At 51.4% G+C, this 27,668-nt stretch overlaps 1 protein-coding gene and 1 long non-coding RNA gene across 5 annotated transcripts in view; one reads left to right on the top strand and one right to left on the bottom strand.

Annotated features, from left to right (window-relative positions):
• GLI2 (GLI family zinc finger 2) overlaps positions 1-24,236 on the top strand; it is a 274,888-nt gene extending 250,652 nt beyond the window's left edge. For all 4 annotated transcript variants that reach the window (XM_073241307.1, XM_073241308.1, XM_037025591.2 and 1 more), the window contains 9 exons: positions 1,984-2,185; positions 3,178-3,391; positions 4,460-4,582; positions 7,683-7,817; positions 10,923-11,072; positions 14,794-14,958; positions 16,458-16,739; positions 18,275-18,611; positions 20,027-24,236. In XM_073241307.1, the coding sequence (XP_073097408.1) occupies positions 1,984-2,185; positions 3,178-3,391; positions 4,460-4,582; positions 7,683-7,817; positions 10,923-11,072; positions 14,794-14,958; positions 16,458-16,739; positions 18,275-18,611; positions 20,027-22,473 (4,055 nt within the window). In that variant the 3' untranslated portion in view covers positions 22,474-24,236. The remainder of the gene's footprint in view (positions 1-1,983; positions 2,186-3,177; positions 3,392-4,459; positions 4,583-7,682; positions 7,818-10,922; positions 11,073-14,793; positions 14,959-16,457; positions 16,740-18,274; positions 18,612-20,026) is intronic.
• On the bottom strand, positions 9,677-27,428 carry LOC118973754 (uncharacterized). The gene is made up of 5 exons (XR_005063287.2): positions 27,315-27,428; positions 23,028-23,150; positions 22,835-22,945; positions 14,678-14,857; positions 9,677-9,861 (listed from the first exon to the last, which is right to left on the bottom strand). It is a non-coding gene; the product is annotated as an uncharacterized lncRNA (long non-coding RNA).
• Positions 27,429-27,668: the final 240 nt, after the last annotated feature.

Below are 27,668 nucleotides of genomic sequence, written 5' to 3'. Positions count from 1 at the left end.
CTAGGTTTCTGCTCCGTCCGCTGCCATGTGAGTGGTGGGCATTGGGAATGGGGCTGGGTTCGCTGGAATGGAACTCAGACAGACCCTGAGGCCTCCTCTGTCCTCTCCACAGCCTCTGTCCTCCCAGTGGCCCAGCAGTACAGGGGCTTCCCAGGGCTTCCCATGTTTGCTGCCAAGAATGAGGGGTTCTTGGGAGGCCAGGGCATGGTTGTGCCCAGGGCCCAGCAGTGAGGTGGTGGGTTGGGGACTCAGTGAGGCTTCCTCATCAATTGGTTGGGGTGGGCACTGTTCCCTCACCCAGGCTGAATGTGTCTGGATCCTTCTCAGGGGCCTGGCAGGTACTGGGGATGGGGGCTCAGAGATTCACAGGCCCTCATCCCTGCCCTCAGTGCCCCCACAGTTGTGGACATGAGACACCAACACACCAACCCTGCAGTCTGAGAAAGCAAAAGGGAGGAAGCTGGGCGTGTGAGCCCAGGAGCAGGTGAGTATGGGCATGGAGGTAGGCTGGGCCAGGCAGTGTGTAGCAGATGGGGCCGCTGAAGAAGGAAAGGGGATGGGAGCCAGTGGGTACAGGAAAAGGCTCCTCCATGCAGGTATCCTCAAGTGCAGGGCATGGCTGCCGTAAAGGGCCCCCGCCATGCACCAGATGCTTCTCATGCAGCATCTAATTAACTCCTCACTACAGTCCTGGAGGTCATTGGCACTAGTAGACCCTTTTACAAAGAGGAATCTGGTGCTCAGGAAAGTGTGGACAGGGCAGAAACCTTGGAGTGTGGAGTGTCGTTCAACGATGTTGTCAGACCATTTCTAGGCCACTATCTGTCCAGAGGAGAGACCCAGAGCTCTGAGGGGGGATGAGGGGGGTAAGGGGGGGCAATTGGAGCCATAGCAGGGGAGCCTGTGGCCCCAGGATTCAGATCGTGGGCAGGCCCTCTTCCTTTCCTGCAGTTATGTATGGGTGAGAGCTGAGAGCATATCCAAGGGGTGGTCAGGTAGGGCAGGGATATGTGTGTGTGTAGTGTGTACGCACATGGGTGTTTACTCAGTCCTCAGGCAGCTCCGGAACTGAACGTCCTTGGTGTTCGAGTTGCCAGGCTGCTTCTTGTTGCTGTTCCCACATCCTCTCCACCCCATTGGCTGCCTATCCAGCAAACCCCAGACAACGAGCCACATGCCCAGGCATCATGCTAGGAGATTGGGGGCAGCCATCCACATCTGTGCTTAGCAAATGCCCTATCAGGGGCATTTTAGAGCAATCTAGTTGCAACATGATCCATCACCTTGGAACACATAACTCCTTTCACTCCCTTCCCATGGAATAGTTACCCAGGGGAATTCTCCACTGCAATAAAAAAAAAAAAAGAGCCAGTTACTACCATGCACAACAGCATGGAGAAATCTTACCAATTGATAATGCTGGGTGAAAGAAGCAGGGTAAGAAATTATTTTTAATTCCATTTACATAACAGGCAAATATTCAAAAATAGGCAACACTAAGCTAAATGTCATAAGGCTGGGTAGTGGCTGACATTGGGGTGGATCTGGAAGGGCACTGGCTATGTCCTGTTTCTTGGCCTGGCGCTGGCCTCGCAGGTGGGTTCACTTTGTGCAAGACCACTGAGCTGTTCACTTGTGGTTTGTGCACTTTGCTGTCATGCCTTAAGCACTGCTGGATCCACCCTACTCTCTACATGCCTAATGGTGAAGGTGCTGACATATGTTCACTGGTCACAGTCACTCACTCAAGCACATAAACCCAGACCATGCCACATGTGGATCAGACCCATTTTATAGATGAGCAAACTGAGTCTGAGGGAGGCTACTCCCCTTGCTTAAGAGTCTGCAGCTAGAATGTGGCACAAGTACAATTCCCATTAGACTGTTCTCAAAGGCTCTTCTCATCACCCACCTACTAGTCTCCCTTCCCCCATTCCATCCCTGTACAAGCACAGTGATGCTGTGGTTTGGCTGTCCCTGCAGTGTCACGTTTCTCCAGCCCACGGGTGACACCACGCCTGAGCCGCAAGCGGGCACTGTCTATCTCCCCCCTCTCGGATGCCAGCCTTGACCTGCAGCGGATGATCCGGACATCGCCCAACTCGCTGGTGGCCTATATCAACAACTCCCGCAGCAGCTCAGCAGCCAGTGGCTCCTATGGGCACCTGTCAGCAGGCACCCTCAGGTAAACCCAGCCTGCAAGCAGTGGGCAGAGAACTGGGAGCTGGGTTTGGGGCCAGGTGGTGAGGACCAAGGCTTTCAACATGAGGAGAAAGGCAGGACTTCATGCATTTGTGAATTTTTGTACTTGAAGCTTTTTCATGAATTCAAAACCAATAATGATGAAATTGAAATATGCCAACCTCTGAGTACACCTTCATTGTGCCCATTATTCACCCCCAAATACAATTCACAATTTCTGAGGTAAAAGGTAACACTTACCAGGCCTGTTGTGAAAAATTCAATCATGAAATCAAGGGTGGCTTTCCTAGTGTCTCAGCAGGTACCCTGGAGCTGCCGGGCTATTGACCAGCATTGGGGGGCCACATGAGGTGTGACACTGAGTTGGGCTATGCCACATTTCTGGGCTGGCAGCAGGCCTCCCGCTGTGCTCACAGCATGATACACCCAAACCTCATTACCACCATGCGCCCTCATCCCCTCCATGCAGCCCTTGACTGTTCTAAAGACTCAGACCAAGCCACCTTGGCTGGAACTCGTGTTCTTCCCCTGACCCTCCTGAGAGAAACCAGGAGGTATTAGGAAAGCCAGGCAAGTTCCAGGGCATGCTTTCTGGACAAGGGGGCATTAGAACTGGCTTCAGGGGCTGAGCAGGGTTCAAATAGGCACCAGTGATGCAGATGTGTGTTTCAGGCATCAGAGCAGTGAAGGGCCAGAGTATGGGGGTGAGATGGAGCCTGGCACTCTTGGGGGCCAACCTGCCGTGTGAAGGCTGCATCCAGGTGCAGCACATGGGTAAAGCCTGAGATGGCAAGCAGCGAATGGAGAGCCACTGCAGGCTCTTAAGCAAGGTAGAGCCCTGGTGACAGTGAGATGAGCAACATACCAACCCCAATTCCTGGTCAGCATTCCCTCTTCCCAAGAAGTGTCAACAGAGCCCCTGCCCACCCCAGACCCCCACCTCCATTCCGTTACCTTGTCGGCTCTTCTTCACAGCCCGGCCTTCACCTTCCCCCACCCAATCAACCCCATGGCTTACCAGCAGATACTGAGCCAGCAGAGGGGCCTCGGCTCAGCTTTCGGACACACACCACCCCTGATCCAGCCCTCGCCCACCTTCCTGGCCCAGCAGCCCATGGCCCTTGCCTCTATCAATGCCACACCCACCCAGCTCAGCAGCACCAGCAACTGTCTAAACGACACCAACCAGGTAGGTGGGTGCAGGGAGCAAGGGGTGGGCCACCAGGTACTTACCTGATCACTGCCATCTGACACCAGGAACTGTGGGAGGACTCTAGGCACAGGTATGACTGGCAGGATGCCTCTGGGCAGAGGCCACATGATTGAAAGGGCCTTCAGCTGGATGCCAGGTCAGGAAATTGGGGCTGGGTCCTGACACCACCTTCCCTTTACTGTGGGCAAGTGCCCAGCCTCTCAGCTCTGCAGCTGCTCATACGATAAACATAGTGAGTAGGTGGAGAAACCCTAGAATTCAGAGTCTGGCACGATGCATGTACTCCATGCATAATATGTGAAGTGGATCGATTAATGAATAATAATACTGTGGAGTTTAGTTCTAGAGCATGAGTTTATGAAAGACCATTTTATTTGACCTTTCCAAAAGGCCTTTGACGTGTTGGAGGAAAGCTAGTACAGTGGCTGGCACACAGTAGGTGCTGTTAATATTTGATGAATGGAGTTGTATTTGCAGATGGAACAATGGAGTTATAGAGGCAGTATCACAGAGTAGAAAGGACTCAGGTTTCAGAGACAGCTAGACCATATTTCAAACCCTGCCCTGCCTGAAAGCTCTTTCGGCCTGAGCTAACACATCTGCAGAGTGGGGCCTGCACCTAGGCTGGGTCACTGTACCTACACATGCACTTTGGTGTGCACAAAGCCCCCAGTAGACTTGGGTCCTGGTGAGCACTCACCGTAATTCTCGAGGTGAAGTTGCTGCCCAGGTGGGTGGAGCCTGGCTGTGATCACACCCAGATGGGAAGACAGTACACCACAGTTTCAAGCAGCTCCCTTTCAGGACATCCTCCCTCTCCACCCCAGGGCTCCAGGCAGCTGTCAGCTTGTGTCACGCCACCTGATCCTGCAGCCATGGCCCTGGTGTGAGGACCTGGCTGGAAGACCGGCTTCAAAAACTTCTAACACAAGTGTTGGCCCAGATGGTCTATATGGGTAGGGACCCAAAAGTGAAGCCCCTCAGAATTGGGGGTGTCCCCACCGTATCCCCTGTGACAGGCTCCCCTGTGCATCTCTCCTTCAGAGCAAGCAGAGCAGTGAGTCAGCTGTGAGCAGCACCGTCAACCCCATCGTCATTCATAAGCGCAGCAAGGTCAAGACAGAGGCCGAGGGTGTGCAGCCAGCCTCCCAGCTGACCCTGATGCAGGTAACCTGCTGGCTGCCTGGCCAGACTTGGGCTGGGACCAGGCCTCATCTCCTCTGGGTCAGCTGACTAGTGACAGTGACCCTGCTGGGGAACAGATGAACTGATGGCCACTGGGATGCAGGAATGAGGATGAGTGAGCCATAGAGGGTGGGGTGGGTGCACCTTGAGCTGGGTTGCCAGAGCTGTGTCCCCAATACCTAAACAGGGCATGCTCATCAAACGCATGCTGAATGAGTGACTGTCAGGCTGCAGCCATCTCTCTACCACTCCTCACCCTCACACAGCACAAGCCCCAGTTGAACTGGGTTGCTCATGTCCCCTGAATGGCTCAGGCCCCTGTCCAGTTTCTCTCTCTACCTGAAACTCTGTCCCCAATCCCATCCCCTTCACTGCCACTTCAGCCTTTCCTGACCCTTCTGAAAAGCAGGGCTCACACATGCCCAGACACCTGCCCTAGCTTTGGGTCACTTCACTGCCTGTCCTGCACTCACTGTAAACTTTGGAGAGGTGGCACTTGGCAAGAAGTGCCTGATTTGGCTCTACATCACTAGGGTTTGCACAGGGCTATAAATGCAGTGGCTGTGAAATAATATTTTCTAATGACTCAGTGCACATTTGGGGAAGTGAGTGGCATGGTGAGTGGGGAGGGAGGAGAGGATGATTCCTGGGGGAAGGTAGAGAATGGAGCAGCTCACCACCCAGGATGGGTCTACTGTGGGTCTGAGACCCTTGTGCAGGTCCCTTTGGAGATCCTGCCACTTGTTCCAACCCTCCAAGAAGGCAGGCATACAGTTCCAGCTCAGAGCAGAGGCCTGTCATACGAAGAGCTGGTGTGAGTGCTGACCTCACAGAAAAGCCTCACCCCTCAAATCTCTCAAGGTGACCTGGACTCCATCCATTAGTATAGAATCACCAGGGATGATGGGAGCCTTCTGTCTCTGTCTCCCCTGCCTCAGCCAGACCATCCTTTATCAAAACTGTAAACCACTGGGCCTGCTCTGGGCACTTAATTTTTATGAATTACTGGGTTCTGTTATTGTCAGGCTAATAGAGGGGTTGGTGACTAATTCTTCTACCCTAGTTGACACCAAAGCATCTCAGCATGATGCACGGTTTCCATGAGGCCTGCCGTCATTGTGCTGGAGGCATGAGAATATGGTGGGGTGGTTGCCCTGAGCACCTCAGAGTCCCCCGCCCTACCTTCTCCAATCCAGGGTGGTGGCACAAAGCCCTCCGTCCCTCCTTCCTGGCTCCACACTTGTGTCAGTGGAAGGAAAGCTGTTTATCATGAGGAGGTTGTCACTGTGTTACTCAGTATCCTGATTCAGTGGCCTGATATTTGCAAGGTGGTGGGCATGCTTTCCCTAGGCAGGAAATGCAGCATAATGAATCCCCTCTCTGCTCAAGCCCTCAAATCCTGGGCTAGGATGATGCCCAGCTCCATTGGAGACCTGAGCCCATCCACTGCCCTGGCACTGTCCTCTGCCCACATGTCAACCTGGTGCCTTCTTCAAGTCTTTGCAGTAAGCAGGGCATGCAGTTTATGGAAATGATAAATCTATTTCCAGTTTGTCTGAAAGTGCAGAGCAGGCAGGAGGGCCAGCCCCACAGAGCCCCCCTTGCTGAAAACCTGGGGTCGAGGTATGGACTGGGTGCTGCTCATGGACTTGGTGCATTACCTGCCATTGTTTTCCTTTCTGGAACAAGTGCAGGGAGCAGCCAGGAGCCCCTCCTAGAAGAGCCTTTGCATCCAGGGAAAGTTGGCTAAGGTGTGTCTACTGCTGGCTGTGGGGAATTAGGAAGCCAATTCCCATGCACCTAGAAGCAGACTCGGCATTAGCAATGAGGCTGATGGGTTGCTGCGGCGTCTGCCTCACCAAGTCTCAGCAGCCTGTGGAGCTGCGGCTCTTAGGCATGGGGAGAGCTTCTCCCCCTTACCTGAGCTATAAATGTTTCCCCCAGAGGCTCTTTTGAAAGAAAACATTTCTTGTAGTTTGCAGATGTTTGAAATGTAAAGCAAGTTGTTCTAACAGCTGACTGTGCTTGGCTGTTCTCTGAGCCTGCCCAACAGGGCCAGTAGAATCCTGGAGAGTCCAGACATCCTCCGGGGATCCTCACTGGGCCCTCCTCCCACCCTGCACATCTGTGCTTTTCCCATTGCCCCACCCTTGGAAACCCCAGCCTGTCCTAGTGTCCCCTGCTCAGAGGCTGCCCCAGGCCAGCTATGTGTCAACAACCACAGTTACCCTCAGTCTGTTGCTAGGTTGGGAGTCAGGGGCTTTTTTCTCCTTGAAAGGAATTCCAGGCACCTGTGATCAGGTGAAGACCTCTCCTAAGGGCCTTCCTTTGCTGCCTTGAAATCGGCACATGTGGGCCTTGTCATGACTGGGAGGCTTCAGTCCAGATCTGGGCTGCCACAATTCACTGCGCTCTGAGGAGAGCAGGTCAACCTCCCCCTGAACCTACATTTCTCAGCTGTTCTATGAGAATGCAAACACCCATATGTTAGGGCTATTGCCAGGAAGACAGATATGGAGAGAATGTGTGGAACACATTCCCTTGCTGAGGTCTTGGGGGTCTGTAGCACTGTCCTGGGTGTGAATCCAGTTGTATTGTGTGCCCCAGGGAGAAGGGGACAATGTGAGAGTGAGAGGTGCATGCCGGGTTTCTCTTGCCTCCAGGGAGGACAAGAGCCCATACACACTAAACAAAAATGCCCCCCATCCTACAGGTCCCACCCCGGCTCCCCCAGAGGAAACCAAACCAAATTAGCAAAAGTTACTGCCCTTTCTCCTGCTTTCCTTACCATCCATGTCAGACGCCCCAGGATGTGACAGGGCACCTTGGTCATGACAAGCCAACCTTAGAGAGGCGGGAGGGGCCCCAGGACAGCTGTATGACAGGAGAGTGGTAGGTGGGAGCCAGCCAAGGAAAGGGACTAAGAAAGCTGATGAGCACATATATGTGTGTACACATGTGTGAGTTTGTGTCCATGCATGTACCAGCCCAGGGGCCTTGACACAGACTGCCCAGAACTAATAGTGACCTCCCTCAGGGCCAAGTGGACATGGCTCACTGAATGTGCTCTGCACCTCCCCAGGAGCAGCTGGCTGACCTCAAAGAAGACCTAGACAAGGAGGACTGTAAGCAGGAGGCTGAGGTGATCATCTACGAGACCAACTGCCACTGGGAAGACTGCACCAAGGAGTACGACTCCCAGGAACAGCTGGTGCACGTAAGCCCCAAGCCTCAGCGGCCTGCCCACTGGGGCAGGGCCTTCCAGGCCTCTGCTGGAGAGAAGGGGCCCGAGCAAGAGATGCCAGGGAGTATCTGGGCCACATCCTCTGCAAGTGGGAGACATGATTTTGTATCCATGCCCTGCCTATTCCTAAAAGGGGGCTTCCAATAATATGTAGCACATTAAAAGAAAAATAAGAAAATGAGAAAATTAAGGGGAAAGGAATAATAAAATGAAGCCAGGAGTAGAGTTAGTATGAAAAACTAAGTGCTCTGAGCTGTAGTTCACATACAAATCTTTTCTTCTGAGCTTTCTAGCAGCCAGTCCAAAGAGGGAAATAAGTTAAACCAGCAAGCATCCACAAACCTGACCCTGAAACCTGAAAAAAGTTTCTCCCACAGAGGAAGGAGTTGGTTATTTCCTCTTTGAGACCATTCACAGAGACTCAGGGTGCATGAGTGAAGATGGGCTGTTTACACCCCTTTCAGGAGGGGACAGCTTAAAATGCTTGGGTACTGACAGATCAGAAGACCAGAGAAGGCCACGGGAGCAGGTGTGCCCTTCAGGGCATGTCCCTCAGCCCCACTCTCAGCCCTTCTGCAGCAGCAGCCTTCATGGCAGCAGCCAGGGGTCATCTGTGCCACGGGAAGAGCAGGGCTTAGCATGGGTGATGCCTGGTTTTAAACCTGGCTCCATCACAGCTAACCAAGGGGTTCTAACACTGACTAACCTTTGTGAGCCCGCCTCAGTTCTTCCTCCTCTAATAGGGGATGAAGCCTACTCCAGGGGGATGGAGGCTGAGCATGATACCAACCTAAGCACAGAGTGGACGGCAGCATTCCATCCACGACAGCTCTCCTGCCTCCTCCTCCCTGTCCCCCAGGCCAGCCCTGAGCTGTCCTCGCTTCTCCATCCAGAAGAGAACTTAAATTCAAGAATAACCTCCCTCCACCCCCCACCACAAACACACACACATTCCTTGGTGAGTGTGTCTGTGAAGATGAATCCCACACTGAACTAGCAGTTTGGTTACTGGGTGAAGTAGACACACACACACACACACACACACACACACACACACACACACACACACATCTGAAGCTGTCCCAAAGGAGTCTCTCCTCCTCAGCTCTGGGAACTCAGCATTTAGGACACTATCCACTCCGTCTGCTTTCTGCAGTCATGTGAACTGCTCCTAAATACTGAGGGTTCCTATGATTTAGGTTTTTTCCTGTCCCATACTCCCCCAGAAGACAGGAATTTTCCAGCAAACCCACTGAGGCTGATATAGACACTATGAAGCAGGTCCTTTTAATCCCTTCCAGAATGCAAACATAATTTTCCAACCCTATCACCTCTTTGGATAAACGAGTCTGAGAGAGAGAAGGGGAATGGGACCTGTGAGTTGCAGGACAGATCAGAGTAGGTGAAAGGAGGAGAGGGTACAGCATCGCGCCAACAGAGGGCCCCGGCAAAGGGGTAGAGATGCAGATGTAAGATGCACTCAGTGCTGAGCATTTGGCCCTGGAAAGAAGGCTTCAGCTGCAGGCTTCTGCCTGTGCCCAGGGCTGTCCTGCAGACTGAGGTGACTGCCTCCGCCTAGCCCTGGAAAGAGAAGGCGCCTGTGAGAGAAGGGAGCCCTGTGCCCAACTCTGTCTTTCTGCTCCCTGGGAAAGATGGATGGCAGCAGGTACCTGGGCAAGCTGGAGCCTCTAGTCAATTATTAACAATTTGTTGCTAAGTAAACCAATAAGAAAAAAATGAAAGGCATTGTCAAGAAGCATTTTTATCATTTGAAAGGCTTTAAAAATGGAAACTAAAGCTAATATGAAAAGATTTCCCTTGAAGTTCCAAGTGCTATAGATTTTACTTGCTCCAACATTGGCATTTATGTGCATGACGGTTGGGCCTGTTCCTTAGGTCATGAGGGCCTCGTGGTTTTCTGCCTCTCTGGTGAGCTGCTGTAGTGCCTAGATGTGCAGCTCTTGGCCAGCCTTGTAGCATGCAAACACCTACAGCAGCACCATCCAGTAGGAAGACCCTGCAAGCAACAAATGCAACCACACATGTTATTTTAAATGACCTAGGAGCACATTTAAAAATAAAAGAAAATAGGTGAAATTAATGTAATTTATTTAACCTAATATATCTAAAATATTGTCATTTTGACATGTAATCAATGTAAAATTATTGAGATACTTTACATTCCTTTTTAAAAATTCTCAGTCTTTGAAAAAAAAAGATATGTTTGTACTTACAGCCTATCCCAGTTGGGACCAGCCACATTTTAAGGACTAAAGAACCACAAGTAGCAAATTGCTCCTGTGTTGGACAGTAGGGGTCTAGGGGTTGGAGAGGGAGGTACTGAAAGCTGGGAGAGGGAGCTGAGAGCAGAAAGGAGATGGGCCTGGGGAGAACGGGGCCCTCAGGACTGGAGTGCTCAGCCCTCCCCACCTGCCTTTAGAGAAGCAAGCCCAGCTGGATCTGCCTATAGGACATGACCTTGAACCAAGAGGGAGATGGAAGGGGAAGGATGGGACCTTGATGGGCCCAAGGAGGCTCCCTGGTGGCCTTTTAGAGAGAAGCCCCAGTGGGAGAGGAAGCAGGAAGAGCAGTATACCTTTTCAGGCTACTGTGTGATTGACTAATACCACCTATCTCCACTCTTATTTATCTGACAAGCAACCCAAAAGATTAAGGACATGAAAGTCCTGGAGGCCCCATACGTATCAACACACTCTAAGTTTAGAGGCAGTTATACCTCTGTGCCAGTGAGGACTGCAACCTTTAGTTAAGTAATCAAAACAAGTGACCAAAATCCAAAGCATCTGCCCAGGGCAGCTTGCTCTGTCCCTGTGACAGAAATCCTTGGTGGCCCATTGCTCCGACATCATGGGAGCAACCGCTCTGGGGACACACAGGTGATGAGTGTCATCATAATGCCCAGTTCCCCAGAGACCAGAGCCTGGAGCCCAGCCTGGGGTGAGCGGGCTGGCTCTGAGGGCTAACTGGAAACCACAGCCTAGACAAGTGGCACACAGCAGCTCTTTGCTCAGTGGCAGCCAGTGCCAGCTCATGCCCTCTGCGGGCTTATTCCCACAGCACATCAACAATGAGCACATCCACGGGGAGAAGAAGGAGTTTGTGTGCCGCTGGCAGGCCTGCACGCGGGAGCAGAAGCCCTTCAAGGCACAGTACATGCTGGTGGTGCACATGCGCCGACACACTGGCGAGAAGCCACACAAGTGCACGGTGAGTGGACCCCGGGCACGGCCCTTCCTCCCAGCAGTGCCTGTGGGACCGGCCCCACCCGGCAGGTGGTGTGGTTGTGTTGGGCGGGGCTGACTCCATAGAAACCAGGGTAGAATAGGCCACAGCAGGATCGCCGAGACAGGCCTTGCAGACATGCCCTGTGTGCTCCTGCCCTGGGCCTTCCACCTGCTTTGGGTCCTTGAGGCCGCTCACTGGTCTGCTGTCCCAAGATGTCAGCTTGCTCTCTCAGGCTGTGTGCATCTTACTAACTGTGGTACAGGTGTTCTGGCATCTCTGCGATTGTGACTGTATGACTGTGGGCCCCACGGCATGGCTGTAGCCACAGCTCACTTGGTGAGGTGACCACCGAGAGGCCCCAGAGAGACCAGCTTAGGAGCACCCTGTTGTCTGCCCTGCACAGGGAAAAGCTTCATGGTGACTCACAGCTTGAGAAACATAAAATGGTGCAGCCTTTTTGGAAAATCAGTTTGGTTGAGTTAAAAGAAAGAAGTGATCACAAAGCTAAGACCTTGAGATGCTCTCCCTTGTGGAGTCAACAGATTTGTAACTAATTGGTGAGACCTATTTTTAACGCACAGAAATGACTCCTTCTTTAAAAGGGGAGTTGGTTAGGTACTGTACTGATGAGGCTGCCATTAAAGCCTCTAACTCCTCTGTATGAATTACCGTATTGCATAGATTGTGAGACATGCATTTGTTACCATTTTAATATCTCTGAAATCAGACTGTCTTAAAATTGGTGGTGTCTAGGAGTCAGTGAAATATGCTACCTTTGTGGACAAGTTATTTTTGTAATTGAGAAAATTCACATACCATAAAGTTCACCCTTTTTCAAAAAGTGTACAATTCAGTGATTTTTAGTATATTCACAAAGTTGTGCAACCATCACCTCTAGTCAATTCCAGAACATTTTCATCACCCCAAAAAGAAACTGTTATACTCACTTCCCATTCTCTCTTCTACCCGTCCCATGAGAATCACCTGTCTGCTTCCTGCCTCTATCAGTTTGCCTATTCTGTTCTTAAAACTGCAGTCACACAATGTATAGGCCTTGCATCTGGGTTTGCTTGCTGCCGCTCATGTTCATCCGTGTCATGGCATGTATCAGTGCTTCATTTATTTTATTTTATTTTATTTTATTTATTTTATTTTATTTATTTTATTTTATTTTGGTATCATTAATCCACAATTACATGAAGAACATTATGTTTACTAGGCTCCCCCCTTCATCAAATCCCCCCCACAAACCCCATTACAGTCACTGTCCATCAGCGTAGTAAGATGCTGCAGAATTCCTACTGTCTTCTCTGTGTTGCACAGCCCTCCCCATGCCCCTACCCACATTACACACGCTAATCGAAATGCCCCCTTTCTTTTTCCCTGCCCTTATCCCTCCCTTCCCACCCATCCTCCTCAGTCCCTTTCCCTTTGGTAACTTCATTTCTTTTTATGGCTGAATGATATTCCATTGTATGGATGGATCCTAGTGTTTATATGCATTCATCGATGGAAGAGTATTTGCTTTGTGGCTATTATGAATAATGCTGCTATGAACATGAGTGTATAAGTTTTTGTGTGGACCTATGTTTTCAATTCTCTTGTGTATATAACTAGAGTGGAATTGCCAGGTCACATGGTGACTCTATGTTTAACTTATTGAGGACCAGTCAGACTGACTTCCAAAAAGGCCACACCATTTCACGTTCCCTCCAGCAGTGTGAGAACTCCAATTGGTCCACATCCTTCATCCTAGTGGGCATGAAGTGGCATCTCAGTGTGGTTTTGATTAGTGTATCCCTCGTAATGATGATGTTGAGTACCTTTCCATGCACTTATTGGACTTTTATTTATCTTTGGAGAAATGTCTACTCAGATATTTTGCCCATTTTTCAATTGAGCTATTGAGTCTTTTTATTGTTGAGTTGTAGTAGTTCTTCTAGACCCATATATGATTTGCAAATATTTTCTCCCATTCTGTGGTTTTCTTTTCTTGATAGTTTATTTTGAAGCACAAAAGTTTTTAATTGCAATGAAGTCCAATTTTTTAATTGCTTGTACTTTTTGGGTATTATCTAAGAAACCATTGCCTAACCCAAGATCACAAAGATTTACCTCTGTGTTTTCTTCTGTGACTTTTACAGTTTATAAATATACAGTTTTATTTATATAAATATATAGGTAGCTCTCCCGCTTAGGTCTTTAATCCATATTGAGTTATTTTTGTTTATGGTATGAGGTAGGGGTCCAGCTTCATACTTTTGCATATGGTTATACAGTTGTCCCAGTCCCATTTGTTGAAGAGACTGTTCTTTCCCCATTGAATGGTCTTTGTACCCTTGTTTGAAAGTCAGTTGGCCCTAAATGCTTGATTTTTTTCTGAACTTCCTTCTCATTGATCTCTTTGTCTGTTCTTATGCCAGTACCATACACAGTTGGTTACCAGTTTTGTAGTAAGTTTTGAAATTGGGAAATGGCAGTCCTCCAAATTTGTCCTCCCTTGCAAGATTGTCTTGATTCTTCTGGGTCATTTGCAGCAAGTTTTGCACCTCAGTGGTAACAAACCATGGCCCTCTGAAATGAGCTCTGGATTACAGAAACAGGTAAAAGGCATTTGGAGCCAAGTGTGCTCATTCAGGCTAGTCAAGAATAAAGGGAAGGATGTGAAGAATGAGACAGTTTATGTGTCATTCTGAGGGCAGTTGTCATAGGTACATTGGATGCAATTGCTGTATTTCTGGAATAGGTACAGAACCTCTTGTGATGACCCCTCCTTCCTCCCTCTCTCTTGCTCCCTCTCCTTTCTTCCTTCCTCTTCAAAAATATTTGAGTACCAAAAATGTTTATTTTCATTATGCACTAAATACTAGGCACACATAAAAGACCTAGGAGGTACCTGCACTCATAGAGGTTGGATCCTAGTGGAAAAGCCAGTTAACAAAATTATTTGGATGATTATACATTGTGTTAGGGAGCAGAAAGAAAAAAAGGTAGCATTATGTTAAGCATATCAGAGAAATGCTCTGGGTGGAGATGACCTGAAAGATGGAGAAGGAGTGAGCCAGGCCTGGGCTGAGATGAGCGGGGAGTGGGGAAAAGTTCCACCAGAGGGGACAGTGTATGCAAAGGCCCCATGACAGGAAGAACTTAGCAGGGTCAAGGAGACCAGCCTGACCAGAGCACAGGGAGGTTGGCCACCTCTCTAGAGGACCCAGAGGACTCTGGACTTGATTCTGAGCACATCTTAATGTACAGAAAATTTCTAATGAGGGAGTGGCATTGGAAAACAGTTAAGAATAATATTTTCAAAGAGTTTTTAATGATAAGGGAAGATTCTCACCATGTGCTGTTGATTTTAACAAGCAGAATATAACTAAATACTAGTTATATTCCCAATTTGGGCTTAAAAAAAGGAATGAACTGCAAAGTCATCAGAATGAGATGTACATGGATATCAGCAGCAGCTCTCCCTGGGCAGCCATGGTTTTCAGTTTCCTTTCTGTACTTTTCAGTTCTTTCCAAGTTTTTTAAAGTGGCCATATGCCATTATTATAATCAGAAAAGAAGGTAAATGTTGAAATACATACTCTTGGTTGCACCAGCAGAGTGGAGCAGTGAAGGGACTTGGGAGGAGGCTGAGGCGCAGGTCAGGCTTCCTGTGTGGATCTGGGGTGTCTCACTGACCAAACCCACTTCTTCCCAGTTTGAGGGCTGCTTGAAGGCCTACTCTCGCCTGGAGAATCTGAAGACGCACCTGCGGTCGCACACTGGGGAGAAGCCATATGTGTGTGAACATGAGGGCTGCAGCAAAGCCTTCTCCAATGCCTCAGACCGCGCCAAGCACCAGAACCGCACCCACTCCAGCGAGGTACCCTGGCCAGGGGTGCACAAGACATGTGCACAGGGACCCACAAACACATGCATAAACATGTTGCCCATGGCTTCCAGATATCCGTAGGCCATTGGACAGCCAGGTCCAGGTGTTCCTCCCCCACCACTGATCTGTTGTCTTAGCTTAGCATGCCTCAGCAGGCCCTGCCTCAAGGCCAGGACCACTGGCAAGGGTGTGCTCTAGGCACTGGTGCTGCCTCGGCCTGCCGTAGCTGTCAGCCCCCAACTAATGCAGCACAGAGAAGCCTTTGTCCACAGAAGGAAGCTGAGAAGCTAGAGCCCCTAGAAGGGCTGAGAGAGTCCAGGGAAGGGAGTCAAGCAGGAGCCTGTGGTGTCCACTTTACCTGCCTCTCAGTACCAGCCCAGCCACTTAATTGCCTGTGGCTTAAGTAAACTCAGGAAAGAATGTTTATGAAAGCTTAGATACAGTTTGTACTCCAAAGGTGACTTCCTCCAATGTTTATAAGAAGTTAGAGGAATTCCCAAAGATATCTGAGGCCCTCAGAATCTCGACAGACAAGAGCTAGGCTTGGAGGGGTGTGTGTATGTGTGTGTGTACATGTGTAGATGTGTGTCAGTATGTGTATGGATGTGGGTGTGGATGTACACCATGTGTATTATATGTATGTGAGGATCTGTGCTTATGTGTATTCATGTGGCTGTTTATGTACATGTGCATATGTAGGGGCATGTCTCTGGACATGTGTTTTTAAGTGTGTGTGCATGTGCACTTTGTGTGTATGTCTGTGTGTGTATATGTGCATGTGGAAGAGTGTGTCTATGTGTGGATGGGTGTGTATGTGTTTGAGCTCAGGACTGAGGATAAACCCTGGGTTTTCATCCTGCTTCTGATGACTTTCAACCAGTTTTTTTGCCTCTCTAAACCTGTCTTTCCTCATCAGAGAGATTGGGGCATTAGTGCTGTCTCACAGGTATGTACACTCTTACAGACATAAAAAGTCCCAGTGCCCTGGTCACAGGGGAAACAGCATTGTGATCACACCAGGCTATATGTCTCCACTCCCTCTATAGTCTCTGATCTCTGTCCCCAGCTTGTATCTAAGCTTTCAGAAACATTCTTTCCTGAGTTTACCTGAGCCACAGGCAATTGAGTGGTTGGGCTGAGACTGGGAGGCAGGTAAAGTGGACACCACAGGCTCCCACTTGACTTCCTTCCTTGGGCTCTCTCAGCCCTTCTAGGGGCTCTGGCTTCCTGGATTCCTTCCATAGACAAAGGTGGGCTCCCTTAACTTCATGCTTAACCTGAAGAAAAGGTGGCAGACTAGCCCAACAGGGCCCCACTCCTGCAAGCCAGGGGCTGGCGTGGCCTCATCCAGTGCGCACTGGCTCCTAACTGTGCCAGCCAGACATGCCATGGCTTTAGGAGAACAGGGCATGGCTTTAAAATGAGGAGTGCTACCATTGGAAGTTTGTCTTCATAACCCATTCTTAATGAAGGCCAGCTTCTTTTCCCAGAAACCCTACATCTGCAAGATCCCTGGCTGCACCAAGCGATACACCGACCCCAGCTCTCTCCGGAAGCATGTGAAAACAGTGCATGGCCCAGATGCTCACGTTACCAAGAAGCAGCGCAGTGACGTGCACCTCCGCACCTTGCTGCTCAAGGAGAATGGAGACAATGAGGCCAGTGCTGAGCCCAGCGGCCAGAGCCCCGAGGAGAGTACTGAGGCCAGCAGCACCAGCCAGGTGGCAGAGGACTGCCTGCACATCAAAGCCATCAAGACCGAGAGCTCTGGGGTAAGCAGAGACCTAGGCCGTGCCCCCCATCCCCAGGAGGCCAAGCCCATGTGTACAAAGCCAATCCCATAGCTCCCCTAGGCCCGAGCCCAGCTGCAGCTACCTCAGGTGCCTCTTCAGCTCAACTTTCCTCCCTTCACCGCTATGGGCCTCACACGGAAGCCATCTTGTACCAGGTCCCATTCTACTGGGCAGGGCCATGGGTGACAAGGATGCCCACTCCCCAGGTGGTCAGTCTAGGAGGGCCAGGGGTGCTTCCTGGTGGCTGCTGTTCCAACCAGCACGGGTCCCTTCCCCTCTGTCCTGTCTCTGTGTCCTCACCCCTCTGGCCTCCACCCCTTTTGTTCTAACCACCTGTTCTTTGTCTCCACCTCTTTTTCTTTCCTGTACCTCCCCTAAGGATAGACGGTACTGAGGTGAGCGGAGAAGCTGGGCAGGGGTGTGGGTGGGCTGGCGTGAGTGAGGGTGGGCTGGGGTACTTGTTGAGGGCCACTGCCTGGGGGAGAGACTAACCTGTTGGTCCAGACCCCTTGTAGGCCTAGTGAGGTGGATTTGGATCAGTAGATGGCTCTGTAGGTAAGACCATGGAACAGGTAAAGGCTGGCAGGTACAGAAGCAAGCCTTGGGGACCAACCCTGTATGTGGGATAGGGCAGAGTGAAGGTGTGAGTTCAGGCTGAAGAGGGAAGGACAACCTACAAACAGTCTTGAGTGTCAAGGTGAGGAGTGTGGGTGGTGCCATGGGTGGGAGGGAGCCTTGCAGCTCCCCAAGGAAGAGTCAGGGATGTGGGAGAACCCAGCCTAGGAGTGAGCCCAGAGGTGCTGCATCCTAGGTGAGCCTCAGCTGGGTTCAGATCCCAGGTCACAGTGGAGCATCTCAGGTCCTGTGGAGTTCTGGCACTGTCTAAGTGTGCCATGAGCCCTCCTGCTCCTTCTGTCCCAGAAGCAGAGCTAGTTTCAGGTGGCCATTCAGGCAAAGGCTGCATCCAGCTTGTCCATCCTCCCTGCTCTTACTTTCCCTCTCCACCACCTTGTCTCTGGCCTGTTGAGAAGTCAGCAGGCTCTCATTACCCCTCGCTTCCTCACTGCACAGCACTGTTGCCATGTTGCTTAAGCACACTCTTTCATGTCAACTCCATGTGACCATGGCAACTCTGGGGAGCACAGCTTCAAAGTGTCCATGCATTGAAAACTCAACCAGCAGAGTTCCGGCCCAGAGGCCAGATGGGAGAGCTTCAGTGCACATAAGGAGTGACTGGGAGTTGGGCTCACAGTCACTGGGTGCCTTCTGCATGCCAGATGCTTTCTGTCCATCTACTGACCCTGTCTCAAAGGCAGGTCAAGTTCATCACAGCTGGGAAGCCAAGGTTCAGGGAAGTGAAGTGGCTTGGCCATCTCATCTCACAGTGATGCTTTGGAAGCCCCTCACATGGCAGTTTCCTGGACAAGGGTGTGGTGTGCATGCAGGCCTGGGTGCAGGGCCAGGTGGGGCTTTGCACCCTCTGAGCCTGCACCTTCTTACCATGCCCCCTGTAGCTGTGTCAGTCCAGCCCTGGGGCCCAGTCATCCTGCAGCAGTGAGCCCTCTCCCCTGGGCAGTGCCCCCAACAATGACAGTGGCGTGGAGATGCCAGGGACAGGGCCCGGGAGCCTGGGAGACCTGACAGCTCTGGAGGACATACCCCCAGGGGCCCATGCCTCAGCACTGGCTGCTCCCTCTGCTGGTGGCCTGCAGCTGCGCAAACACATAAGCGCCATGCATCGGTTCGAGCAGCTCAAGAAAGAGAAGCTTAAGTCGCTCAAGGATTCCTGCTCATGGGCTGGGCCAGCTCCACACACCCGGAACACCAAGCTGCCTCCCCTCCCTGGAAGTGGTAAGTAGAGACATGCGGCAGGGACAAGAGAGAGCCTGGGGCAGCACCTACTAGGTTCACCTCCATCAAGCACCATGTTTCATCTCACTGGATGCTCACAACAGGATATATCTTACCAGCCCATTGCACAGATAAGGAAACTGAGGCTCACAGAGGGGAAAGCACCTCACTCAGATCAATGGCAGAGCTGAGGTTTAGCCTAGGCCTGAGTGGTTCCAAAGCCATGCTCTGTCCTATACCTTGCTACATTCCTGAAAGCCCTTAAAGCAGGCAGATCCTGCTCACGTCCTCCTCCTCCTCATGAGTCATACAGTCATTTTTCAGGCACCTGCTGTGGGCCACACAGCAAAGGTCCTAGGAAGGAGAGCAATATAATCAGGTCCCTATGGTTAGATGGAGGCTGTTTAGAAGGCTATGACCCCACATGCACACTCAACCACAGAAAAAGCCAAGTAGTGAGGCTAGAACTCAGTGCAGAGGAGGGACAAAGCATGTCAGCTATGGAAGGACTTTATGGAGGAGTCATACCTGTGCACACCTCAGGAGATGTTAGCCAGGCTTTGAGATGGAAGGTGTCCTCAGTAGCATCTCTTGCATGTTGGCTGTGTGCCAGGTGGTATGCTGGGCACCAGGGTACTCAGCCCCTAGGCTGCCCTCCAGGAACATATGGCCCAGTGTGGTGGATGCAGGAACATACCACAAAGCTCTCCCTTGAAGGGAGGATTTATTGCCCCAGCTATTGAGGGAACTACTGGCAAATGACCTTCAATTCTCTTGGCCTTCTACCAAAATTGCCTGGGTTGCAGACAGCTGCCTCATACAAGGTTACCCCTTCCCCAGAGTGGTCCCCATTCAGTGATCACTGCAGGGATGTCAGGCCATTCAAGGCCTAGAGCTCCTCATGCAATCAGCCAAAGCTGTCACTGGGCCTGCGTGGCAGCTCACCTCTTCCCGACCGCTGTGCTGCCCTTCCTCCATCCATGAGTGTGGACCTCAGTGCACTTCCTGTCAGCAGCCTGCTTGGTAAACCCAGGCCCAGGGGGACCTGACCAGCAACATCCATCCACAGGTGGTGAGGGAGGCTCTGTCAGGCCCCTCCTGGCCTCTTACCCCTTCCTCTCCATGACCCCGTGTGACGGAGAGGCACATTTTATCTACAGCTGGACACTGAGGACCAGACATAATGAGAATTCAGCCCAGCAGTGGTAGAGCTCAGAATGGGATCAGGCCTCCTGACTTCCACTTGTCCACTGTTTACCCACTGTTCCTTCCTTCCTGCCTTCCATTTGGAGATCATTGGTTAAGTGCCTACTATGTGCCAGACCCTGTTCCAGGGCTCCATTGGCCACAGACTCAGCTGGCACAGCACCCCTTGCCCCCAGACCCCAAGTACTGACCCCTCTCCTCTCCTGCAGGCACCATCCTGGAAAACTTAAGTGGCAGCGGCGGGCCGGCGGGGATGCTGCCTAACCCACGGGGGTCCGAGCTGTCTGCGAGCGAGGTGACCATGCTGAGCCACCTGCAGGAGCGCCGGGACAGCACCACCAGCACGGTCAGCTCAGCCTACACCGTGAGCCGCCGCTCCTCCGGCATCTCCCCCTACTTCTCCAGCCGCCGCTCCAGCGAGGCCTCGCCCTTGGGCGCCGGGCGACCGCACAATGCCAGCTCCGCCGACTCCTACGACCCCATCTCCACTGACGCATCGCGGCGCTCCAGCGAGGCCAGCCAGTGCAGCGGTGGTGGCGCAGGGCTGCTGCACCTCACGCCCGCCCAGCAGTACAGCCTGCGCGCCAAGTACGCCGCAGCCACTGGCGGACCGCCGCCCACGCCGTTGCCGGGCCTGGAGCACATGAGCCTGAGAACCAGGCTGGCGCTGCTGGACGCTCCTGAGCGCTCGCTGCCTGCTACCTGCCCGCGTCCACTGGGGCCACGGCGAGGCAGCGACGGGCCGGCCTATGGCCATGCGGGGCCCATTCCCGCCTTCCCCCAGGAGACGCCGGGTAGGGGTGCACGGCGGGCCAGCGACCCGGTGAGGCGGCTGGACATCCCAGCTGCCCCACAGGTACAGCGCTTCCACAGCACGCACAATGTGAACCCAGCCCCACCACTGCCCTGCACCGAGAGGCGAGGCCTCCGCCTGCAGCACCTCCCGAACGCCGACTACAGCGTGTCCCGGGGTACCTACTCCCCACGGCCACCCAGCATCAGCGAGAACGTTGTGATGGAGGCCCTGGCGACCGGGACGAGCAGCACCAGGCCCGAGGCCAATCTTGTACTGCCAGAGGACGACCTCATGCTGCCTGATGACGTGTTGCAGTACATCAAGGCACATGCCAGCAGTGCCCTGGAGGAGAACACCCTGCAGGTATATCCCTCAGAAAGCACCTGCTTCTCTGAGAACCCCAAAGTGCCCAGTCCAGGGCTACATGAGCAATGCAGGATGGTGGCTGCAGACTCCAACGTGGGCCTCTCCACCCCTGTGAGAGGCTGCCAGCTGGGCTTTGTCACCCCCTCCAGCCTGAACAAAAATAGCATGCCTGTACAGTGGAATGAGGTAAGCTCTGGGACCATGGATGCTCTGGCCAGCCAAGTACAGCCTCCACCCTTCCCACAGGGCAACTTGGCTGTAGTGCAGCAAAAGCCAGCCTTCAGCCAGTACACAGGCTACAGTCCACAAGGCCTGCAGCAGAGCCCAGGAGGCCTGGACAGCACGCAGCCACTCGTTCAGCCCTACAGCGGAGCCCCATCTGCACCCAGGACAAATTATCTGCGCCACCTGCAGCAGCCAGGGACAGGTGGCCAGGGTTCCAGCATGACCACCTCTGTGAGCCCCCACACCAGCTATGGCCAAGCCCACCCCCACCTGAGTCCCAGTATCATGGGTTCAGCGCTGAACCAGTTCCCCACATCCTGCAGCAACATGACAGCTAAATCAGGCCACCTGGCGCTCCTCCAACAAATGGAAGTTGCTCCTGACCCCATCGTGATGGGCAGCAGCCACAGGGAACTTGAGATGCCCAATTCCACCCTTGCTGGGATGCTACCTTCTCACCCAGCCCAGAGCTACCCACAGCAGAGCCATCACCTGACAGCTCCCACAAACCAGGAGGGCTACTGCCAGGGCCCCAGCCTTCTGCCTTCACACCAGCCTGGCTTTGTGGAGTCCCAGCAAAGCACAATGGGGATGGCTGGATCAAGCTTTGGCCTTATGCAGCCTCGGCCACCCCCTGAGTCAAGCCCTGCTGGTTGCCACCATGGCTTACGTGCTGGGCAGCAGCTGGCCTATGCCAGGGCTGCTAGCCAGGCCATGGCTGTTGTGTCGGCCAGTCAGGAGATGGCAAAAGCTGTGTCCAAGGGGACAATGAGCAGCGTGATGTCTCTGCCTCCTCAGATGCCCACACAGAACACAGGCAGGGCCCAGAACCACAGCATGCTCTGCTACTATGGCCAGATCCACATGTACGAACAGAATGGAGGCCTGGAAAACCATGGAGGTTGCCGGGTCATGCGGCCCCAGCCACCACAGCCACATGCCTGCCCAGACAGCCTCCAGCCCCAACCCTTGCCCTCACCAGCGATCAACCACGTGTCCAGCACTGTGGACTCCCAGCTACTGGAGGCCCCCCCGATTGACTTTGAAGCCATCATGGATGATGGCGATCACTCGAGCTTCCTCTCAGGTAGCCTGAGCCCCAGCCTCCTCCACAGCCTCTCTGAGACCTCCTCCCGCCTCACCACCCCCCGGAACTCCGTGACTCTGCCCTCCATCCCTGCTGGCATCAGCAACATGGCTGTTGGAGACATGAACTCCATGCTCACCAGCCTGGCAGAGGAGAGCAAGTTCCTGAACATGATGACCTGAGGCCCCAGCCCCTGGCCCTGAGCAGACCCAGGGGAGCATCACTTCCCAGAATGGGGGACTTTTGTCCATTTTATCTTTTTCCAAAATAGTATTAAGTAGGTCTGAGGGAGTTTTGCCAATGAGTAGTTCAGACCCCAAATGCTTTAAGGGAAGATTTATGTGCATCCTGTCTGGTCTTTGGGGATGTTTTTCAGAACACTGAAAAAAGTCTCAATGGGAAAAGTAAGGCAGGAATGAATGAAAAACTCATTTACATAGTGCTTCCCAGCCTTTGGTGTTTATCGGACCACTCTGTTCTGGCTTCTTCACCTGTGTCATTTGGCTAATGAGGGATTACATCAGTCAAGGGCTTTCCAAGTACCTGAGGAAGAGGTTCGAGGAACCACATTTGGATTTGAATCTGAAAGCCATACCGGATATTCCAATCCAGCTTATATTCCAATCCAGGAAGATAAGCTTCTCATTACAGTACCTACAAAGTAGAGGAATTTTATGAAGCTTAATTCCTGAGACCTCTTACCACCCCTTGCCACAGGAAGAATGAAAGATTTTACCTGTATGATTTGGAAACACATCCGGGTTCCAGGTTTGGTAGAGCTGGCATCTCTACTCTGCAAAGCTGAGTGTGCAACTGGAAGACTATCTGAGTGTATATAAATGAGTAAAGCATGGAAGTACTGCCAGAAAAAGGAAAGAAAAAAATGTAATACTTGGGGCAAGCCCAGAAGCTGCCCTGGCTTCTCCAGACCATGTTTACAGTATTCATGCATGTAGAATGTAGCCCCCCCTGAAAAGAACACTTATTACTAAATATCTCGGGCTGCTGGAGCTGCTGTGGGTTGGGGATGGACCAGGATGAGCTGAAGTGTGGGTTAGGGCCTCAGGAAAGCGAGGGTGCACACCAGGGCCCCAGCCTCAGGCTGCCCTGTGTTGCCCCTGAGGAGGAAGTCGCATGCTTACCCAGTTTTCTTTCTCCAATGCACTGTCTGCCCACTTTACCATGGAAACCCCTAGGACTTGACAGCAGCCTCTGGCCAGACTCTTCCAAGCCATGCTGTCCACTTATAGGCAGCCAAGTGTCTATGCCAAGACACAATATGCAGTCCGTTGTCTTCTGGATTCCCTTCCCTCTGCCCTCCTGTTCATTTTGCAGAGTACGATGATATGCATGGTGTTTTTGGTGGGGGTGGGAGGGTGAAGGGGTTGATTCTTGGGACTCTGAGGGATCGTCACTGAATTTTCCTGTTCAATGTGACCAAACCCCACCTAGAAATGGAATTTGGAACTGGCAACAGAAGACATCATTTCTGAACATATTGTAGAGTGAATTGATGCATCCTCCCCACCATACACATTCACACCCTCACACCTTTCCCTTGTTGAATTGTGGCAACTTTACCAAAACCAGCTGCACCACTATGAGCTCCAAAACCTTATCTGGGCCCTCTGCATCCCAGAACATCAGGGGCTATGTTAGGTCCAAAGACAGCCAATTCCAAATAGCAGCCCTGAGACACCTCTAAGGGTCTCAGCTGTGTGGTGGTGTCCATTCCCTCCCTGAGCTAGGATTCTCCTAGCCATTCCCTACCTGTGTATAGTCTGTATAGAAGATTTCATCCCTGAAAATACTGTAGGTGAGTCATCCAGCCAAATTGATATCTCCAAAATATTTAGCTTTTTCTACATGCTATGAATTGAGATGACATGCTCAACCTGTAAATAAGTCTTTTTGTACATTAAAAAAGTAATTTTTTCATAATTTATTTTGTCTATCTGTTTCTTCCTTGACAGTAGTTAATGAGAACCTAGGCAGTAAATTTGGTGCATTTGAACAGAAATTAGGCTGTATTTTTTCCCAGCAATGTCAAAATTGGCTGTCCTGCCTTCCCCAAGAAATGTTTAATGGTGAGGCATTTACTGGCTATTTGTTGTCTCTGGAATGGGTGGTGAGCAAGGTTTGACATTTTACGTTGACTAGCTGCTGTTTCACTGAGCCTGTCTGAACACAAAGTTGCTTTGCTGAGCTCCATGCACACCAGATCCAGGTATGGTCCCAAAAAACAACTCATGTCAGAATCCCCTCTTTACAGGCAGTCTGATGTGCACATGTGGGGCAGGGAGAGCACAGGCACATCCCGGGCTCTGGGGCAAAAGGAAAGAGGCAGGGCAGGCCAGGCAGGACCCAGGACACCCGCAGCCAGCCTTGGGTGAAGGGGCTGTGGGAAAAAGCCATGAGCAGGGACTCTGAGCCCTAGGAGGCTCCCCGGGCAGGTACACAGGGAGGGTCTGGGTCCAGCAAGACAGCTGTCAACCATGGGCAGTGATCAGGCACTGCAGTGAACCTGAAGGGTCCTGTGAGTATGGCATGAGGCCTGGGACAAATTCCTGAACTAGGACAGAACAGGGAGGGGAGTGCCCAGACTGGGTTTGAGGGGAAGAAGGCGCCTTCTGTAAGGCCAGGCATACTGGGCCTCAGAACTCACAACCCCGCCCCCTCAGCCCCCTCCTCTCCATAAGAAGAACCTTGGCACCTAATGCAGAGAATTTGGAAGCCAAAGCTGCATAGAAGGCTTTCAGCTCAAAACTAGCTCTGTGGGACATAACCGAGCAGACTGAAGAGGGTTCTCTTGTAAATAAGTATAGGAAACCCCCAAGGAAAGTGGAATTTAGCAGGTTTCCTTTCTGTAAGCCATCCCAGAGTCTTCACTGTGTGTTAGGGGAACTATCACTTCTTTGGCCATGGTTTCCTAGTGGGAAGACTGCAGTAGAGTAGTACTCCTGGCCTCACTCCTCCCTAGGAAGGTCTCTTAGCTGATTGCACACTTGGGAGGAAAACTAAGCATGCCTAGCGGGCCCTTTCCTCTGCCTCTTTCAAAGCCCATTTTCAGGCCTCACACCTCTCCTGCTTCTCCACGTTAAGTCTCTGGAAGCAGCTCTGTCCTGCTTTGGGAGCAAGGAGAGGCCAAAAGTTGTTCCATCTGCCTTAGACTGGATAAGCCACAGTATGGAGAAGCCAATCATAGCCATTCAACTCAGCCATTTGCTCTGTTTCAAGTAGTAACGGTCATAGTCATGCTGCATGACAATATCCACAAAGCCTCAGTACCACGTAATAAACATCTATTTAGCTTGTGAATCTGGGCCAAGTGAGAGTCGGCTAATCTAGGTTTGGCTGGGTTAAATAGCTCTGTGGTTCTGCTGGAGGCAGCTAATCAGCCAGTGTGACTGGAGCAGCTTGGATCTGTTACACATGACTCTCATCTTCCTCCTACAACCAGGACTGTGGCCTGGACGTCCCCTTACGATGGCAGAAGCACAACAAAGCAAGCAGAAAACTGCAGGTCCTCTTTAGGCTTTAGCTCAGAATCAGTGCACCATCAGCTTCACCTGCCTCTTTTGGCCAAAGCAAGACACATGACCAAAACATCAGAGACAACACCAATGGCATCAGGAGCTGTTCTCCCATGCAAGTGAGAAGGAGAGAGCAAATATTTAACAAGAATACAATCCACCACAGTCTGCTCTCATAGGAACTGATTTATGTCCCTCCCACATATAGAATATACTCACCCAAGGACCCTAAGTCTATACAATCAATCATCAGGCTCAGAGTCTAGGATCTTGTGGTCTACATCTCTCTGGATATTTCTCTTCTGAACCCAGAGACTTATGAACTAGAAAGAGAACGTCTCTGTTCCCCCACTCATGCATGCACACACACACACACCAGCACACGGTGGTGGGACAGGGTGGAGTCACCGCAGTTCCCACTCCTGTCTCTGTCACTGTCCACAGCATCTGAATTGCTTGGCAAAAGCTTCCAGTGCATCTACTGAGGGGTCAAGTGTTCCCTGAGTGGCTCTCCAGTCCTTTCTGCTCCACAGCTCCAGCTTCCACCATTGGGATTCTTCATTTCCCATTGACCTCTCATCCTCCAAAGAGCATTAGAAAGTAGGCCCCCTTTGGCACAGAGTAACTTCTCAACCTCTTCCTGCCTGAATGAAGTTGGGAGTCTGAGGTCCTTTATGTTGAAACCTTCAATCCCCTTCACTCCATGCATACATGCATTTGCCCATTCAGCCCTTGAGCATGAAGAGTGTGTACATATTTGATTCCACTCTGCCTGCCAAAGGCACACCCACAATTCTTCTGGCAACATGTTTCTGTCTACAGTTGATTGCTGGCACCCCACATCAAACTTTGTGGAACTATGCCCTGAAGGTTTCTCGACACCCTACTGTCACTGAAAGAATATTCTAGAGCCACCTCATTCCTTTTAAGGCCCACAAGACAAAGGGAATCCTCACTTTCATCTTTACTCTGAGGCTGTGTTTATCTGGCATTGCGCTGGATTTGGTCCCTACCACCCAGGCCAGCTCTCACTCTGAACACCTTTTAGTGGCTGGAGAGATGAGAGATGAGAAATAACTTCATTTTCCAAATTCTGCTTTAAACCGGCTAGTTCCTTCCTAAGCTCCTCTCTTACTTGTACTGCCTTATCATGTACAGCTCAAAGAAGCTCATGTTTAGTATCCTGCCTGGAACCCAGCCTACCAAATTCCACAAATTCAGAGGAATAATTTCTCCCAAATTACTCTCAGCAATAATTTTGCCAAACAGCTCCTCACCACATACCACAGACCACCATTTTTCTTACCACTTTTCAAACCTCCTCTAAATTTCCTTACTACCCAGTTTCAAACCTATTGCTATATATCCAGCAGCCTTCCATTCTCAGTACCAATTTCTGAATAAGTTAACTAGAGCTACAGATATAACCAGTAATACTGTCTAATAAATACCACAAAACCCCAAAGCATGAAACAACAGCATATATTTACCTCAAAAGCCTGCAGGTCGGCTGAGGGACTTGCCTATGCTGGGCTTGCTGAGGCAGCTTGGGCCTTCTCCTGGGGCTCCTCCCTGGCTGCTGCAGGGCAACGGCACAAATACAAAAGGGCAAACAAAACCCAGGCAGCCTCTGAAGGGCTAGGCTTGGCACAGGAAGCAAGTCACATGACTGAGTCACAAATCAATGCAAGAGGAAGTGTGTGCCTCCTGTAGACCAGTGTGGGCATGTATCCCAACAATGGCCAACCTCCACATCTCACCAGCCTTGAGCACAGTGAGACTGACATTGTGGCTTCTATTTCTATCCAGTCTGTATTTTAGCTGGCTCTAAACTCAAAAAGGGA

Source organism: Manis javanica, chromosome 7 (assembly GCF_040802235.1).
Source record: "Manis javanica isolate MJ-LG chromosome 7, MJ_LKY, whole genome shotgun sequence".
In the NCBI taxonomy this organism is placed as follows: Eukaryota; Metazoa; Chordata; class Mammalia; order Pholidota; family Manidae; genus Manis; species Manis javanica.
The sequence above is the reverse complement of the archived record's forward strand: the minus strand, read 5'-3'. Positions and strand labels throughout refer to the sequence as shown.